At 39.5% G+C, this 19,401-nt stretch overlaps 1 protein-coding gene across 4 annotated transcripts in view; it reads right to left on the reverse strand.

Moving 5' to 3' along the window:
• Positions 1-19,401, reverse strand: part of UNC5C (unc-5 netrin receptor C) — a 536,701-nt gene that overhangs the window by 411,058 nt on the left and 106,242 nt on the right. For all 4 annotated transcript variants that reach the window (XM_073601191.1, XM_073601177.1, XM_073601183.1 and 1 more), the window contains exon 2: positions 6,310-6,345. In XM_073601191.1, the coding sequence (XP_073457292.1) occupies positions 6,310-6,345 (36 nt within the window). The remainder of the gene's footprint in view (positions 1-6,309; positions 6,346-19,401) is intronic.

Below are 19,401 nucleotides of genomic sequence, written 5' to 3' on the forward strand. Positions count from 1 at the left end.
CCTGTAGTTATGAAAAAATATGGAGGCTGTCATTGTTGAGCTCTCGTTCTGAAAAATGCAAGCTACCTGACTGTCATGCTGACCCTCTTGGCTATCATGACTGATATAAACTCTAAACGTATTATATAACGTAAACCTGTGTATACTATAGAATACCTAAACAGAGTGGTAGAACCATATTGGGGAAAGCTGCACCCAGGCTTGCTAATAAAATTGGGTGAACCTGAGACTCCTAAGACCACTATACAGGGTAGTATTGGCACATATATAATATATAAAATAATTCTCATTATTTGATTCTACTACACATTATTGCACTGGGTAATTACAGCCAAGGATATGTACATAGACCAATAAAGATAGAAAATAAAACATTATATGGTGGTTTAAACTGTTCTCCAATTAAATCAGCCCTACTTATAAAACACATTCACAGGAAATTTGGCACCATAATTAAGTCTGCATTCACACTTCACAGAATGCATTTCTGGAGATTTTTTTTACACTTTTGAAAGTGTAAAAATGCATTTTTAAAGTGTTTTACAAGCTTTATGCAAGTATTTTTCCATGCATATGAAGCTTCAGACATTTGTTTCCTGTGCTGGGGAAGGGGAAGCAGTTCTTCAAGTGCAAAAATGCAAGCGAAAATTTGCAAATACACATGTCACATGTTTACAGGCTCTCACATTAAAGTCTATGGAGGAAAAAAAGTGATTAAGCTTAAAAAAGAACTCATGTACTTCTTTAAGCATACGACATTGAATCACAAAAACCACTGAGCACTGAAATGTGAACAGGTAGTACTAAAGAGATTCTACATGTGGAGCATAGTCAAGCGTGGAGAAATACACTACAAAATGCTTAGGTGCGAATGGGGACTAACAGGTAAAAAAATATTCAATTACGTTTGACCTTTGTTCATTGATGGGGAAAGGTGGTTACTACAATATTTATTAATAGAAGTCAAGGGATCCCTGCTAGACAATGTTTTTTAAAGCATGCAGAGAACTCCAGGGAGGTATCTCACCTGGGTTCCCTCTAACACTGTTAACTTTGATATCTGCCATTGTGTCAAGTTCAGTGAATGATGTTAATGTAAATATATAACACTTTAACCCCTTCCCGACCGCTGAACGACAATATACGTTGGCAGAATGGCACGGCTGGGTAAAAGGGCGTAAGGTACGTCCCCTTTAAGATGCAGCATTATGGACGCACGCACTGCTGTCAGGGCATGCGCCCGCCACGTGCTCCGTGACCGTGACGCAGGTCCCGTGGACTCGATGTCCACCGGGTGTCCCGCGATCATGTCACGGAGCAGAAGAACAGGGAGTGCAGTGATCGCTGCCATGTGAGTAGTAGCCCATCCCCCCACAGTTAGAATCACTCCGTAGGACACACTTAACCCCTTGATCACCCCCTAGTGGTTAACCCCTTCCCTGCCAGTGTCATTTACACAGTAATCAGTGCATTGCACTGATCGCTGTATAAATGACAATGGTTCCAAAATAGTGTCAAAAGTGTCTGATGTGTCCGCCATAATGTCGCAGTCCCGAAAAAAAAAATCGCAGATCGCCGCCATTAGTAATAAAAAAAATTAATAATAAAAATGACATAAAACTATCCCCTATTTTGTAGACGCTATAACTTTTGCGCAAACCAATCAATATACGCTTATTGCAATTTTTTTACCAAAAATATGTAGAAGAATACATATTGGCCTAAACTGAGGAAAAAAATTTTTTGATATATTTTTGGGAGATATTTACTATAGCAAAAAGTAGAAAATATTGCGGGTTTTTTTTTCAAAATTGTCTCTTTTTTTTGTTTATAGCGCAAAAAATAAAAACCGCAGAAGTGATCAAATACCACCAAAATAAATCTCTATTTGTGGGGGAAAAAAGGACGTCAATTTTGTTTGGGTGCAACGTTGCACGACCGCGCAATTGTCAGTTAAAACGACGCAGTGCCGAATCGCAAAACGTGCTCTGGTCAGAAAGGGGGTAAATCCTTCCGGGGCTGAAGCGGTTAAAGAAAATATTCTAAAAAGTTGCCATGTTTGTTAGCCTCACAATAGCTGCTAAAAAGCAGCTAGTGTATTTTAAACATTCACTGGACATTCACCGGCTGTCACATTCTCCAAGTGCAAGTTCCTGTCTTATAAATACCATCAATGTTACAAGTAAATGCGTGATTCAGTGAATATGCCAGTGATTGTTTATAATGCATATTGCGCTTTTGTTTAAACGTACGTTACAACAATATGACTTCTTTAAGTATAGGCAGCTTTATAGGCTATATACACCCAGGCACTGGAGACATACGCACCAGTGTGCTGTGATTACAGTCATAAACTGACCAGTTAATGAATCTATCAATGGTGGTAAAAGGCTATCACTCTAATTAGTGTGTTGTCCACCATATGCTCGCAAAGTAAGAAATAAATTTGTGGTTTGTCTAAATAGAACCTTTAACACCATCTTAGACACATTTTGCGGTATGACCATTGTACAATTCATTAGCATTAGTTACAAGACTGCAGCTTCAGCAAGCTGTAACAGTTACATAAACCACTATTTGGAGAACAAGAAAAGCTAAAAGTACTAATTTTCTTGTTATCTCACTTTCAAGGATGTAAACCTTTGCAACAAGATAATGAGAAAGCAGTAGTTAAGCGTATACAAGGATAAACAAACTCTTAAATTTCACTTGGTAGCACATTCAAAATCTTCAAATAGGATAATGGAAAATAATAAAAGGGAATTAAATATGCAATCTAAAAGAAGCAAATAAATAATAATAATAAAAAAAAAACACAAACAGAAAAACATTTTCCACACAGCTAGGTTTTGGTGTGGAATTTATAAGCTCATTGAAATTGTACTTTAAATGAACACATTGGTGACATAAATAGATAAAACTTTATACATAATCAATAGCACATGTTATGGTCTTCAATAATAAAGACTACAAAAAAATAAAACCTGTATACAGCCACATAGCTATGTATAGTCTAATAAAAATGCACATAATCTGGTATATGTAATAAGTTATATAAATATTTCCCTATATAATATTAATAACTAAAATGAGAGAGTGGGCTAGTTGAGCCTGTCCTGTATTTGCATTTGTGCAGATGTACTCTAAATTATACATGCTCAGATTAGGGTCTCATCACTCAATAAGGAATTTCTGGCCTGTCAATAGTGGAAGAGCATGGAATGCTATAACTACATCCATTTGTTCAGTAAAACAAAGGAGTGCCTGCCCTGGTGACAATTAAATTGAGAGACATATTATCCAGAGACAAAAGAGCACATGGGTGGGATTACCAATTCTGAGCAGCAGTGCTGTTTATAAATGTAATGGCCTGTGCAAATGGGAACATGTAGCACAGTTTTCCCAGCATTGTAAGGCATACTAAGTAAATACTAAGTCTGTTTGGCTGTGTTGTAAATATATAGATATATATTTATATATTTAAAAAAAAAATCCCTGAAGAAAGTATAATCTTTTGTAAATGTGCCATATGCCTAAAACTGGCCATTCGCTGTGAACTTTTTATCTAGGTTCTCATAAATTGGACAAAATTCACTATATGGCTGGCCCAGATAAAAAAAGGAAAGGAGCCAGATAAAAATGTTGGCTGAACAGCGCCTGCATCCAATCAGATGCATCCGCTGTCCAGGTATTCTCACAACCGTCAGAATAGAAAATCAGCAGCAGATATAGATAGATATATGTAGCTGAAGGAATGTGTTTATTATCAGATTATTTTTTGTTCAGTGATCTTGTGCTAAAAAGAAACATGCTGATAGGAAGAGACAGAAGAGTGACAAAGGGAAGAGCTCATCAATTTTCTGCTTCTCTTTTTACTGTCTACTCAGGAGGATGAGGGAGGGATAATACCTGTAAGTGCTACTTAAAGTGAATGTAAAGACAAGGTTTTTTACCTTCATGTAGAGAATACATGAAGGTAAAAAAAACCTGTGTTCCGCAGCCTTTCCAGCCACCCCCAATACTTACCTGAGCCCCCTCTCGATCCAGCAATGTTCACGAGAGCCTTGCCTCTCCAGGAACTTGCACACCTGATTGGCTTTTGTCAGCAGCAGGAGCCATTGCTTTCAATCACAGCTGGTGAGCCAATCAGGAGTTGGAAGGGACAGGGCCGAGCCGGGGCTTCGTGTGCGAATGGACACATAGAGCATTGGATTGCTTGGGTACCCGCAGAGCAAGCTGCATGCTGTGGGGGCACCCGGCAGGAAGGAGAAGCCAGGAGCGCCAGTGGGGGACCCGAGACAAGGAGGTTCCAGGCTGCTCTGTGCAAAACCATTGCACAGAGCAGGTAAGTATAACGTATTTGTCATTAAGAAAAAAAAAAAAAAGGCTTTAAAATCGCTTTAACTGCAGTAGAGAAAAATCTGATCTTTTGCCCTGCCAGACAGTGTTTGTACTATGCAGAAATATGTAAATTTTAGAACTGGATGGACAGAAATGAAAATAGCATAAATTAATAAAATATGCATTTTATTTGTGTATTTACAGTAGTTGTGTTCCTGAAGTTTAGTTTTACAGCAATCACAAATAACTGAACTCACCCACTGCAACTGAATTTCAAAAGATGTGAAGAAAAAATGATCGCTGACTGCCCAGCATACTGGAAAATCACTTCAAGCATGTACAGTGCAGGTTGGACTGTGCCACGCCATGTGTTTACTACATAAGGTGTGTTACTACATAAGGTACTGGTAACGCACTTGCTTTCTCATAATAAAAAGCTCAGGTATCAAAATTATACTGGGAAATAAAGTATAATCAATTTAAAATAACACAATCTTTACTTCATTACTATTATTATTTTTAATTTTTTAAGTGTTCCAATAATATAATTTTCCTAATGCTTGTGTTTATTAATTTCATCTAAAAAATGTTTGAATTTTTAGGTAACAAAGGATTAATAAGTAAATTTGGGAAAGAGGAAATTGAATGCAACTGTATAAAATGATTCCAGCATGCTGGGAAAATAGCACTGGACAAAAGTCTAAGGCCACTGAAATTGTGTGAATTGCATACTGTGCACTGCAATAGTCACTGCAATCGTCTCTCTCAAGCTAAGGAGTTTAAAATGATACTAAAGCCTTGTTTGGTTTAAAAATAACAAACATATTATACTTACCTGCTCTGTGCGGTGGTTTTGCCCAGAGCAGCCCACATCCTCCTTTTCTTGAGTCCATCACCAGTGTTCCTGGCTCCTCCTTCCTGCCGATTGCCCCCACAGGAAGCAGGTTGCTATGGGGGCACCCAACCTTAGCCGCTGCACTGTATGTCCATTCAGACACTGAGCTGTGGCTCTGCCCAACCTCATCTCTCTTCTCATTGGCTCAATGACTTTAATTGACAGCAACAGGATCCTGCTGCTGTGTCACAGCCAATCATGAAGGAGAGTCCCAGACAGCCGAGTCTCTCATGCAACATCAGTGGATTGAGATTGGGCTCAGGTAGTAAGGGGGCTGAGGGCGGCTGCTGCACACCGAAGGGTTTTTTGCTGAGTGTATAGAATGCACTCCGATAAAAAAACCTTCTGCCTTTAGAACCACATTAACAGTAAGGGCCCTTTCACACTGATCTGTTTTTGATGTGTTTTTGTGGTAAAAAAAAAAAGCAGAAGAAAATGCGTGAAAGATGTATCCCTTTAAATTGTATGGTACTCTTCACATCAGTGCACAGTGGGTGTCGTGCATTTTCAAAAATCCTGCGTCCTGCAATTTTGGTGTACTTTTCAAAAGTGCACTAGAAATGCATCTCCCATTGATTTCTATATAAAATGCACCAAAAAAAGGATTGCATTTTTTGTGCATTTTTTGAGTCACGTGTTCATGTTTCACAGGTGCTTGACCAGAGTCAGGAAAGTCAGGAAACTGAAATGAAAACTGACACAATGAAAAGTTATACTAAATTATTTTGCTGTATTGGAAAACTGCAAATTATTTGTGGAATAGAAGATTGCAGAGACTGGATGGGTTGGAAATGTGAACAATCTATGGCTAACATAAGCATATCTCATTCTGATGATGAATGTGCCCTTATCAAACGGAGTGAATCTGTCTACTGAGATAATTACAAGAAATAAAGCCTCTGTTCTCTTCAAACATTCAATCAGGATCAGGAGAAAGTTCTGTTTTCCAAATTCCCTTCAGGCTGACTGGATGTTAAAAGTGAACAACATTTTGCTAGATTAAGGAAAAAATACTGCTTTGCATACAATAATGTTTGTAAGATAAAGAAATTATAGAAACATATAGTGCTAACCTGGTCTGGGGTCCTGCAGTCCAGGTCTGGAAAATTCTGTAATAAAACACAGACATATATCATTTATACATGGGATGTTAATGGCTCTGGATATCACAAGATATGATTATTTCTGGGCAAAAATAACATAAAGGTTAATGTCATATAGAATTTCACCAATAGAAACAATTTTGCATACAGCATGTTGGCTTTAAAAATACAGTGGTGGCCGGTGATATCTTTTTTGGGGGGGTAAACAGTGCACAGACAGCCCACCCCCCGGTCGGGTCACCCACATGTCCTACCCGGCCACGGCACTTACCCCGGGCTTCTCTCCGGGCAGCCGGCTAGCTTCACCTGCGCCTCCTCTCCTTGCATCTCCTCCCTCCTCCTCCTGGCGGTGGCACCCGCTTCCTGATTGGCTGGGAGGAGAATTAGTGTGACACTAGCGAATATCCATTCGCTAGTGTCACAAAACTGGGTGGGATACTTACCTGAGCCTAATCTCAATCCAGTGATGTGCATGTGCATGATAGCACCAGCTCTCTTGGCTCTCTTTATCCTCATTGGACAGGGAGGTAACAGTGGGATCCATTTGTAGACAGGGAACCAGCAGAAGGAGCTATTGGCTTCTACTACTGTCAATCACAGCCAGTAAAGAGGGAGTGGGGGCGGAGCAGAGCCAGGCTCTGTATGACAATGGAGCAAGTGGCTTGCTATGGGCGCAATAGACAGGGACAGAGTTTAAAGTGACACTAAACTCTGGTTTAAAAAGAAAAAAAAAAACAACAGAAAAAAACTCCTGTGAGGATGGAATTGGGACATGGCTTACCAGCACTATGTGTGTCTATGGATGCACATAGCCTGGCTCAGGATCCAATGGGATTACACACATGCTAGTGCCTCATTAGCACCTGGCTTGGTACAGGAGGCACCCGAAGGATGAAGGAGTGAACAGCATCGGCAAGGACTGCCAGAAAAGGAGGAAAGGCGAACTTTCTGTACAATATCGTTGTACAGAGCAGGCAAGTATAACCCCTAGTATTATTTTGATTAAAAAAAGCTCCTTCTTTTGCCTCCTCCAAGTATCCAAATTACTTTTTTTTTTTTTGCTGTGATCTGGCTTTCTATTCAAGGATGTCTACATTTGGTCTCCATAGTCTCACTGTATGTAGGAATGTAGTCACCCACTCTTGCTCACTCTTGAGATGGACTCAGGACTTTGGGATGTGTAGTATGCATAGAGCAGTGCATGCTACCACGACTAAGATGCACTGCTCATTCCAAATATATGGAGGTGAAGGGGAAATGGTTACAAGAAGGCAGAAAAACAGAAATAATTTTATAAAAAATAGAATACGGGGCTATTAAGTAGTGGATGTGTATGGATTACTTCTGGAAAATAAGGATATTGTTTAGTGTCACTTTAAGGTTGCAGATAATAGCCCCAGCAAAATGAGCCTATCACTGCTGATCATGTGCAAATCACAGGTTTCATTTAGCTACAGAAACATATTGATACTATGGATGAGAATAGAGCTTTTCTGTAGGCTTAATCCAGTTTGTTTGATTGCTCTGATTAGGATGCACCCGCCCTATTTGGAGTGCTTACTCTGTTATAAATATAAATTTTTAAATCAAACATGTATGCTTTGATGAAGGCTTCTTAGCCGAAACGCGTTAGTGTAGCATGTACCCGTGTATCCATGTAACCCAATAAAGGACTTTTATTCAAGAGCATCCGAGTCGCCAACCCTTTTCTGATTCAAGTATTGAATTTTGGGGCCTGAACGTCCTGGCTAGAGCACTGGATCACAGTTCATAGAACATCATACTGGCAGTGGAGCTAGGGTATCATTTTGCTTCTCTTTTAATCCAGTTTGGCTTTCAGATGCTGAGTCCTGCTATATATCATCCTGAGTTACTTGTAAAATACTTTGTGAAACCCCTCTAGTAACCTGCAGAAAGCAGAGTTATTTTCTCCTTAGTTTGCTGTTTAAGAATAAAGTTTGCTATGGGAAAATGCCTTTTTCACATTGCTTTGTTCCTCTGAAATAAAAGCCATACCCTAACTACATATATCTTCCATTCCACCAGTACAATCCAGATCAAATCAAACTTTGAAAATGATTGGCGGACACAAATGACTTTGGAGCTGTTTATTACAGTAAGTATAGTTTGACCCCTTTATGTCTACTCTTAGAAATTTGCTTTGTGTTCTACAGTGGCAGTGCTAGTTACTCAACTGTTCAAAATTAAATCACTGATTAAGCTTTTTAAAGTGTCATTCTCCAGATGCTTTCAAGAGAAAGAAATGTGGGAAGCCTTACTGAATGAAAATACGCGTAACAAGCAAATGCTTTGGAGTTGATTTTCATGAGTGAGTGATGATAAGTTAGGGCTTTGAAATTTCTGTCTTGGAGGCCTTTAATTGCATTGAAACACTAGGGGGGTTGACAATTGACATCAAAGTTATAAAGTAAACTCTTCATTCTTTGGAAGTTCAGTAAGAGTTGGAGTATAATATTCCAAAGGTAGAAAATACTTGAACTGCAAGTTCAACATCATCCTGAATGGTGTCTCATTTGTGCGTTAATATGCTGAGGATGAACTGCTTGAGATTTTAAAGCTTTTGTTGCAGTAAGTAGGTCAGCTGTTACTGAATGCTTCTAATATAGTGAAAGTAAATACTTAAAAAGTATGCTATATAGTTGTACATGTTTACGACTGTACTTACATTCTTTTAAATAATAAGACCTAACTCTTATTTTATGAAAAATAGATAAGGTGACAAGCACTCTCCTCACTTTTGACACTATACGGGTCCAATGGATGGATTAGGCTCAATTATCAAGGTAACACACCAGAATAAGGATAATTATTTTACAAAAGTGAAAATCTTTTCAATTCAGTTCAAAAGAAATGGAAAATTACAGTCATGTGGTCTAAATAAAGATACTTATCCTTGTGTTAAAGCGTAATTAAAGCCTCTTATCCTTCACAGCCAAGGAAGGATCTGAAGTTGCTGCAGTTGCTGCAACACATGTGAACAGCTATGACATCAACCATTTGATGGTTTCACAGTTTGGTTGAGAGCCAACATAAACACATTAGCATCTGTAACGGTTATCATTTAAACCACCCCCTGAATGTAACTGTTTTGAGAACTGTTAAATCTTTAGGTTTTAGCTCCACTTGAAAGATACCCTTTTTACCAGACCAACAAGAATCTTCCTCCAAGATTATATGTCTATTTAATGCAGTTTAAGCATGTATTCAACTGTGAAAGACTCTCTTGTGGAAATCCAAACATTCTGAGACTGCTGCTGGTCACCTCTATCTTGGATGTGCTATTGGCAGCCCCAGCAGACTCAGAGCTGTTTGAGATTCTATAATATTGCCCTCTACTCCTTCCACCACAGCCAAATAAAAGGTAATATAGGGAGGTGAGAAGAGGGATACAAATGCTGGGCCAGCACAGAGTGTAAGTAGACACCCCCAGAGGCAAAGAGGGTTATGAAGGGCAATGGAGAAAGGGGTTATGCTAGGAAATTGACTCTTCTTGGTCTAGTGACATTTTCCTGTAAGTTCAGAGGCACATTACAAGTCAATAAAGATAGGTAATCATTTTCAAATACTTTGTTTTTTTCTGTGCTTTTAGATCCATTTTTTTTAAGTTAATCTCTTTAAGCTTTGCAATTTGAGCCTATTGTCCTACCCCCTTACATCACACTTCCCAAGGTGCCATGGGATAGTACACTGTCTTCAAGAGTCATATCTGTGCTCCTGATCTTCTGGCCACTGGAAATCCTTGTCATATCACAACCAAGAACAATTAAAGATGTCAGCGGCACAGTAGCCATGCTGGAGCTCCCACATTAGAGTAGAACACTATATACAGGCATACCCCACTTTTAAGTACACAACGAGGTTTATTTACTAAAGATGGAAAGTGCAAAATCAGGTTCACTTCTGCATAGAAACCAATGAGCTTCCAGGTTTTATTACCAAAGCTTACTTAACAAGCTGGGGTTAGAAGCTCATTGGTTTCCATGCAGAAGTGAGCCTGATTTTGCACTTTCCAGCTTTAGTAAATAAACCCCATTGTGTACTTAAAAGTGGGGTATGCCTGTATAACAAGGCTACCTACATTTATAACCATGACTTCTGGTAGTGTCCATTGGTGGATTACATTAATGTCAAAGTCCACTGTACAGATATCTCCCTCACCTTACACTCCTTGTCCTCCTGTACAATCAATACTTCCCTTTTTTAACCCAGCTACTACAGAGCAAGCCACAAAACTCTTTTCTAATGCCCACCTAACTTCCTGCCCCCTGGACCCTGTTCCTTCTCAAATGCTACAATCACCCTCTGGCTCTATCCTACACTATTTAACTCATATCTTCCCCAACCCTCTAACACATGCATTAGTCACTCCCATACCAAAAAAGGCCTCACTGGACCCCACCAATCTGAACAACCAAAGACCCGTCTCCTTACTCCCTTTTGCTTCCAAACTCCTTGAACGTCTAGTCTACAACCGGCTGAGCGACCACCTCATTGAGAATAACCTTCTTGATCCCCCTCAGTCTGGATTTCGCCCGCAACAGTCCACAGAAACTGCTCTCCTAAAACTCCCAAATGACTTACTAACAGCTAAAACCAGTGGTCACTATTCTGTACTCTTACTCTTGGACCTCTCCGCTGCCTTTGATACAGTTGACCACCCCACCTCCTCAAAAAACTTGATGTGCTTGGTCTCCATGGCTGCGCTCTCCGTTGGTTCGACTCTTACCTATCTCACTGCACCTTCAGTGTCACATACAACTCTACTTCCTCCTCTCCTATGCCTCTTACTGTTGTGGTCCTCCAAGGTTCTGTCCTTGGACCTCTGTTATTCTCGAACTACACCTCCTTCCTGGGTCAGCTGATAGCCTTCCATGGCTTCCAGTACCATTTCTATGCTGATGACACTCAAATCTATCTCTCTACCCCTCAGCTTATCCCTTCAGTCTCCTCATGAATCACTGATTTTTTTTTTTAACCAATGACACCACCAAGCTTCTAATTCACTCCCTGGCTATGTCTCGCCTCGACTTCTGCAACTCCCTTCTCATTGGATTACCTTTACACAGGCTATCCCACCTTCAGTCCATCATGAATGCAGCTGCAATATTTATATACTTTACCAACTGTTCAGTGTCCTCCTCCTCTCTCTGCCAATCCCTCCACTGGCTTCCACTCATACAACGTATAAAATTCAAAGTACTAACAAAAACTTACCAAGCCATCCACAACTCTGCCCCCAGCTACATCACTAGCTCAAAATATCTCATATTTGAGATCTCACTGATCTCAAAATATCAACCAAGCCGCTCTCATTAGTCCTCCAAAGACCTCCTACTCTCTAGCTTCCTTGTCAACTCCTCCCATGCTCGCCTCCAGGATTTCTCCAGAGCTTCTCACATCCTTTGGAACTTCGTACCCAAATCTTTCCGACTGTCTCCTTATCTATCTATCTTTAGACGATCCCTGAAAACCCTTCTCTTTAAAGAAGCCTGACCTGCTTCTAACTAGCACATTGTTTTACTTTCTCCATCATCTCATCTCCCACATCTATTACCTTTTCATCACTAGGCCCTCCCTCTTAGATTGTAAGCGCTAACGAGCAAGGCTCTCTGATTCTTCTTGTACCAAATTGTATTGTAAGTGTAATGTCTGCCTTCATGTTGTAAACTGTTAGCACTATATAAATCCTGATAATATAGATAATATAATAAAAATACAAAAACACACCACAAGGGTGTTAAAACAGGTTTTAGGGAATATTTCAGTCCCTATAAAAAACATGGAACACTATTAACCAACTAATACAAATAAAAACATACAGATAAAGATATTGTGATTTGTTGGAGTTCTCTTTTCATCTTTCAAAATGTTTTGCATATGCATAATAGTTGTTGACAATGTTGGGTTAATGTTGGGATTTACTAAAGGAGAATCTTCACACAATTAATGGTGTGAATATTGACTTAATTAATCCAACAACGTGAAAAACAAATTCAGTTTACTTCTTTCTTTTACACGTGATTGAGTGTTCGAAACAAACATAAAATTTGGTGTTCATATGGTTAGATAACTGAAGTGAATTTTCACACAGTTTATTGAATAAGCATTCTTAACTCCTTTAGTAAATCAGTCCAGCAGCATCAGTCACTACAAGGCAGAACATCAGGCACACAGTCTTTCATTTGTTATCTCTGTGCTGTACATAGTTTGTGCCAAGAGCAGAGCTGTGGGAGATGCCCAGCAGGTCCAAAAAATATAGGCTGCCTGCAGAAAATTACAGGAGAGGGGTGGGTACAAGATCCACAAATGTAGAAGAAGTGAACAAACCACGTCAAAATTCAAGAAAACATGTGCCTCTCGTATTTAAACAATATTTGCTTATTCCGGGGATTCAATCTTAATCTATATTTCCTTTATTTAAATAACATATGATTAACTGGTTCCTGCACAGCCGGTGTGCGACCGAGGGGCAGCGCATCGGTGCGATCTGTCACCAGCTGTCACCACAGGACAAAGCCAATGACTGATCACTGTACCGGCCCACTGCAAGTACCATGTTACCGCTTTAACCAATCACAGCTGGTCACTTGACAGTTGTAAACAATCGATGATATAGAAAGGGGTATATTTGGAGTGCTTGGTGCCAAATCTGGGAAAGTCTGAGTGGGTAGGTGGTGCAAATAATGCAGGGGTATATCCTGGCATAATATGTCAAACCAATTAAAAACAAATGAAAGTCTGTAGATACTGGCAGCCAGCTGTCAGAGTTGAAGGAGATTCTGTGAACAGTAAAAGGAAAGGAGAGAGCAGTGCCAATCTAAGTGCAGCATAAAATAATAGCGAGTTTAATATGTGGTAATAAACTCACATGGGGTTAAGGCAGTATAGGCATATAGTACACAGGGTCCACATAGGTCTTTACTGTTCATGCAGGCAGGCTCTGGTGACTGCTAGTCCCGGCTGCTCTGGTGACATCCTAGGCTGCTGATGATCAGCTGGGTGGGTGGTGAGACATCATTCACGCATCGGCTGTGACAGGCAGAGGGAGTGGGTGAGCCATGACTGATCATCTCTAGCCCTAGAGCCTCGGATGAAATTCATTGCTATATGCAAACATAATGTGTAAAAAATGTATATATATACTGATCACTTCCCCAAAGTAGTACAATGTTACTATGGTAACATTATATTGCTCTGGAGAAACTGTGTTAAAAAAACAAATTGTAAAAAAATAAAAAAATAATAATAAAAAATCAAATTTAAAAAAATTATGATTTTATTTTTTTTTTTCCTGTACTGTTACTAGTCAGTGTCCCTGATCACCGCCACACATGTTATATGATGACGCTGTACTGGTGACAGTAAGCGAAAAAGAAGAAAAAGGTTGTTTTTTTTTAAATTTCTTCATTTTCCAAAAAATGACAACTTCAAAAAACTCGCCATACCTCTTACTAAATACCTTGGACAGTCTACATTCCAAAAAGGGGTCATTTGGGGGATATCTGTACAACATTTTTGGGCTTCAAGAAATGAGATCAGTGCCATCAGTACATTAGAATTGATACATTTTTAGATATATACCATAGTTTGTGGACTCTATAACTTTCCTACAGATTAATATACACTGATTTGGATAGTTTTCACCAAAGGAATGTAGAAGAATACATTTTGGGCTAATTGTATTTATTTGCAAAATTTTATAACAGAAACAAAGACATTTTTGGAACTTTTTCATTTATTTAGCAAAGAATAAAAAACCAAGTGGTGATTAAATACCACAAAAAGAAAGCTCTATTTGTGGAAACAAAATAATACAAATTTAGGCTACTTTCACACTGAGGCGGTTTTCAGGTGCTTTGACGCTAGAAATAGCCTCTGAAAAGCACCTGAAAACCGCCTCCCATTAATTGCAGTGTGTCTTTTCATACTGGGGCAGTACGCTTGTGGGACATTACACAAAGTCCTGCAAGCAGCATCTTTGGGGCAGTTTGGGAGCACTGTAAATAGTGCTCCCAAAATGCCCTGCCCATTGCAATGAATGCGCCTGAATAGCACTATGAAATTGCCGCAAAACTAGACTTTTTACCATTCTTTAAAAAAAATGCCCCGCTAGCGGACAAAAAGTGCAGCTAAAACAGCGATAAAGCGCCGCAAAATCAAGCAGGCATTGCCAGTGTGAAAGGGTCTAAGTTTGGGTACAGTGTTTCATGACCGCGCAATTGTCATTCAAAGTGCGCTGAAAGGCGATCACCTGGAAATGAATGGATACTAGACCACCAACCATAATGGATTGGTTAAGAATTGTCAATAACACAATAATAAGAGAAAAAAAATGGCCTATATAATGAGGGGAGGTAATAGCAGATTTGAAAAGGTTTGGAAAGTATGGATAGAAACCACAGGATTGGTGTTTGAGGCAGTGAATTCCTAGAAAGGTTACTTTGAAATTGTAATAATCCTCAATGAAACGGGAAACGGGGGCGGGGGGGGGGGCTTGAATATGTATTTTTTTAACTGTTTTTATGTATGGATATTATGTACTTATGGAAAAAAAAGTCAAAATAAAAGTTGAATTTAAAAAAGTGCGCTGAAAGCTGAATATTTTCCTGGGCAGGAAGGGGATAAAAGTGCCCAGTATTGAAGTGGTTAAGTTGATATTTACTAATGAGCAGCAAAAACAAAAAGCAATAACAAAAAAAAAAAGAATAATCATACTGTAAATGGGTATGGGCAACCCATGACAACTGAAGCCATTTAAATGTTTTGTTATTTCACTAAGCCTTCATCTGATTGGCCAATAAGGGCTACTGGCTACAGGCTATTGGCCAATAATGCAATTTACATCACTAATCTCTGCATTGCCTATTAAATAAAACCATTAGTATTTTCTGGACTTCTGAGACAGTATTATGTATAGTGTCCCAGGAAATCATTAGGTTTCCTGTATTTGTGCAGGCTTCCTTTGGCTGTTCTAGTTTTCCTACACAATTAAAGCCACACCAATAAGCTGTCATTCTTCCAAATTGACCATTATATGTGTAAGGCCGTGGCAGCGCGTAAGCTCCTTTGGTGGGGGTGGGAGGGGTTCAAACACTATAAAGAGCTATGCCATACAAATGAGTAATAAATATTCAAAACTGCATGTCATACATACACGTGTACATTCAAACAGTTGTCTAGCCTTTAATAGTGCTGTGTGTCTGATAGCATCTGCCCAATAATGATTCATTCTAAACCGAGATGTACTAAACAGGCTGTTGGGAAGAATAGGCTTTGTGCTAAAATTGGACAATTAGGGCAGTAGTATTCCTTTACATTCGATTCTAAATCAGTAAAGGTAGAATTAGCAAAATGGTCTTGTCATTCCTATGGGAGATAAAGACTTGCCTTCCTTGTCTAAAAAATATTGATTGAAAAGGACAGTGGCAGTAGCCAGGATAGTTTTTTAGTGACAGAGAAGTTAATGATTTAGTGATTAATTCAAGGAAAAATCTAGCCTTTCTTTCTGTATTGGTTTGCAATGTGAACAGCACCACATTTGACCTTGTCAAATTAGCAGAAGCCCAAAGTCTATGGAAGCAGCTGCCTGCTAAATATTGATGACTGCTGTCTGGGAGGGCAGTGTAAAGTACGCACACACAAATGCATAAAGCTAGATGGTTGCAATGTCTGAAAAGAGGCAAGCATATCTCACTTGAAAATACAGAACTAGCTAGAACCATACATCTTAAAAACCATTGAAGTCTACAATGTATGTGAAAGATTTCTAGCCATTAAAACTTTATATTGCTATACACCGAGGGTTTCCATATATTGGCCAAATCCAGATTGCAACGACAAAGAGAACCAAAACATGTAATAAACAAATGACTTCACAGAACAAAAAGATTTTTTTTTTCTCCTAAACTGAAGTTATTTATGAAGATGGTTATAAGCCAAGTACAACGAGAAGTTCTATTTTAGGATTTATGTCCTTTTTCTTAAAGACTGGGTTAAGTTGTTTTTATTGCTTATGCACAAGACAAGGTGAAAAGTGAATAGATTTCAAAACTTGCAGCTGTTTTTTTTTTTTTTGGGTGCAAATTTCCATTTAGTATCTGGCCTCATAAATAGCATTTTACTGCTGCTGGAGGAACAGAAGTTGAGGAACTGCTCAAAGCATGACAATTCCAGCTGTAACTAATCCAGGATAGAAAAGTAAGCAAATATCTAATTGGCAGTTATCAGAACACATCCTTTTGTAGGTTTTATGCCACTTACAGTTTTGCATTGTCTACCAGCCTTTCCAGTGTTGCAGTACAAAGGAAAAAGAAGATTGTTAGCATTTTCCAGATGAGTACAGAAATTACTTCTGTTTGGATGGTAAAATGTTACTGCACTTTGCACATTTCCACTGATTTCTATATTAAGTGAACGTGGGGTTGATTTTCTAAAACTGAAGAGTGCAAAATCTGGTGCAGCGCTGCATGGAAACCAATCAGTTTCCAGTTTATTTTTTAAAGCTCATTTAAACAAGCTGAAGTTAGAAGCTGATTGGTTTCTATGCAGTGCTGCACCAGATTTTGCACTCTCTGGTTTAAGTAAATCAACCTCAATGAGTCTGCTCTTGTCTGTGGTTTTCTCTACTGGAAACCCAATTGGACATTGCTAATAAATCTGTTGACTCACCTTACCTTGTTAACCACTTCACGCAAATCGCCGTACCCGTATGTCGATACTTTGATGCTAAATACCGGGTTTATGGCAGCAGTCAGCTGCCATAACCCCGGTACTTTCAGGAACAGCGTGTGTTTCTCTTTAAGATAAAAGTGGTCTCCATGGCGGATTCGCCGCAAGATCACTTTTATCAGTGGGAGAGGTGCCCGCCGCTCTCTGGCCATCTCCGCCACTTACCGGACATCGCATACTCTCCTCTGGATGCCTGGCTGCCAACTGAGGGGAAGATGGCCCTGCTCAGCTCCATGGCATGGGAGGGCGGAAGCGATGTCAAACGTCACTTCCACCAATAGGTCTTAAATGAGAAATGTATTTTATTTTTTTTCAATAATTTTTTTATTTTATTTTTTTATTGCATATTAATGTAAATATGAGATCTGAGGTCTTTTTGACCCCAGATCTCATACTTAAGAGGTCCTGTCATGCTTTTTTTCTATTACAAGGGATGTTTACATTCCTTGTAATAGGAATAAAAGTGACCTAATTTTTATTTTTTTATTTTTAAAAACTGTGTCAAAATAAAAAACTAAAAGTAAAATAAATATTTTTTTTTTTTTTTAAAGCGCCCCGTCCCAACGAGCTTGCACGCAGAAGTGCACGCATACGTGAGTAGTGCCCGCATATGAAAACAGTGTTCAAACCACACATGTGAGGTATCGCCACGATCATTAGAGCGAGAGAAATAATTCTAGCCCTAGACCCCCTCTGTAACTCCAAACTGCTAACCTGTAGAAATTTTTAAACATCGCCTATGGAAAAAGTTTGTCGCCATTCCACGAGCGGGTGCAATTTTGAAGCATGACATGTTGGGTATCAATTTACTCGGCGTAGCATTATTTTTCACAATATAAAAAAACAGGCTAACTTCACTGTTGTCTTATTTTGTAATTCAAAAAAGTGTACTTTTTCCAAAAAAAGTGTGCTTGTAAGACCGTTGCACAAATAAGGTGTGACAGAAAGTATTGCAACGACCACCATTTTTTTCTCTAGGGTGTTAGAAAAAACATATATAATGTTTGGGGTTCTAAGTAATTTTCTAGCAAAAACAAAAATGATTTTAACTTGTAAACAAGTGTAAAAAAGAGGCTCGGGGCTGAAGTGGTTAAACTGCCCATGGACTATAAACCAGACACCTCGATAGAAACCAGTAGTCCTATTATACAGATATTAACCACAACAGCCACCATAAATATTTGGCCCAGCTCCTTTCATCTCTCGCCCCCACCCCCAACCACATCTCATGGACTGTAAAATGTGATGGGTGGCCTCAATGGCCCACAGAAAAATATGGGAGGCTAAAGCATATGGGTTAAATATTGATCACAGAAGTTCTGGTTGATATTTAATCCAACACAGTGCCTGAGTTTTGTGAAAACATGAGTGCTATAAAGAAAAATCAAGTAGGCATTTGGAGGTGACAGCACTATGGACTTAAAGACACCTGACAATGTAGGGGGAACCCACATGTTTAAATGTAAAAAATGGGCACAGCAGCAGTTGCATTGTAGGGGTACACCTAGTAATTTAGTTTTTTTTTTTCTTGTTGGCCCATACCAACATTCCATATTAAACATGTGCTCCTTGATGAATCCAGGAAAGGGTGTATACCACTTACGTTTTTTTTAAAGGCTAATGCCGTGTACACACAAGCGGACTTTTAGACCAGACTGGTCCGACGGACCAAGTCCGGCGGACAATTCAACCGTGTGTGGGCTTCATCGGACCCGCAGCGGACTTTTTCGGTCGGACTTTAGATTTGGAACATGTTTTAAATCTTTACGTCGGAACTCTACCGGACCCAGTTCCTATCGAAAAGTCCGCTCGTCTGTATGCTAGTCCGACAAACAAAAACCAGCGCTAAGGCAGCTATTGGCTACTGGCTATCAACTTCCTTATTTTAGTCATCACGTACGAATCCGTCGGACTTTGGTGTGATTGTGTGTAGGCAAGTCCGTTCGTTGGAAAAGTCCGTTGGAAGTCTGCCGAAAGTCCGTTGGATAGTCCGTCGGACCAGTCTGGTCGAAAATTCCGCCTGTGTGTACATGGCATAAGTCTAGCTTTAGCATCATGCTTCATATTACACCTCTATTTAGGGTGTAACATGAAACATGGTTTCATGCCTCTTCCCCCAAACCCACACCATACTCCCCATACCTAAATGAGGGCTGCATACTACTGGAAAATCCAGTATTTTGTTTAATTTAGCGTGGATGTACATTGAGCCACCTGCACAGCTGTGTCATCATGGTCTGGGAGCAATGAAAGGAAGTTTCTACAAATCCCATCTGCCACCGCACCAGAGGGCATTAGCAGAGAACAGCGGGG

This window comes from Aquarana catesbeiana, linkage group LG01 (genome assembly GCF_042186555.1).
Source record: "Aquarana catesbeiana isolate 2022-GZ linkage group LG01, ASM4218655v1, whole genome shotgun sequence".
Taxonomy (NCBI): Eukaryota; Metazoa; Chordata; class Amphibia; order Anura; family Ranidae; genus Aquarana; species Aquarana catesbeiana.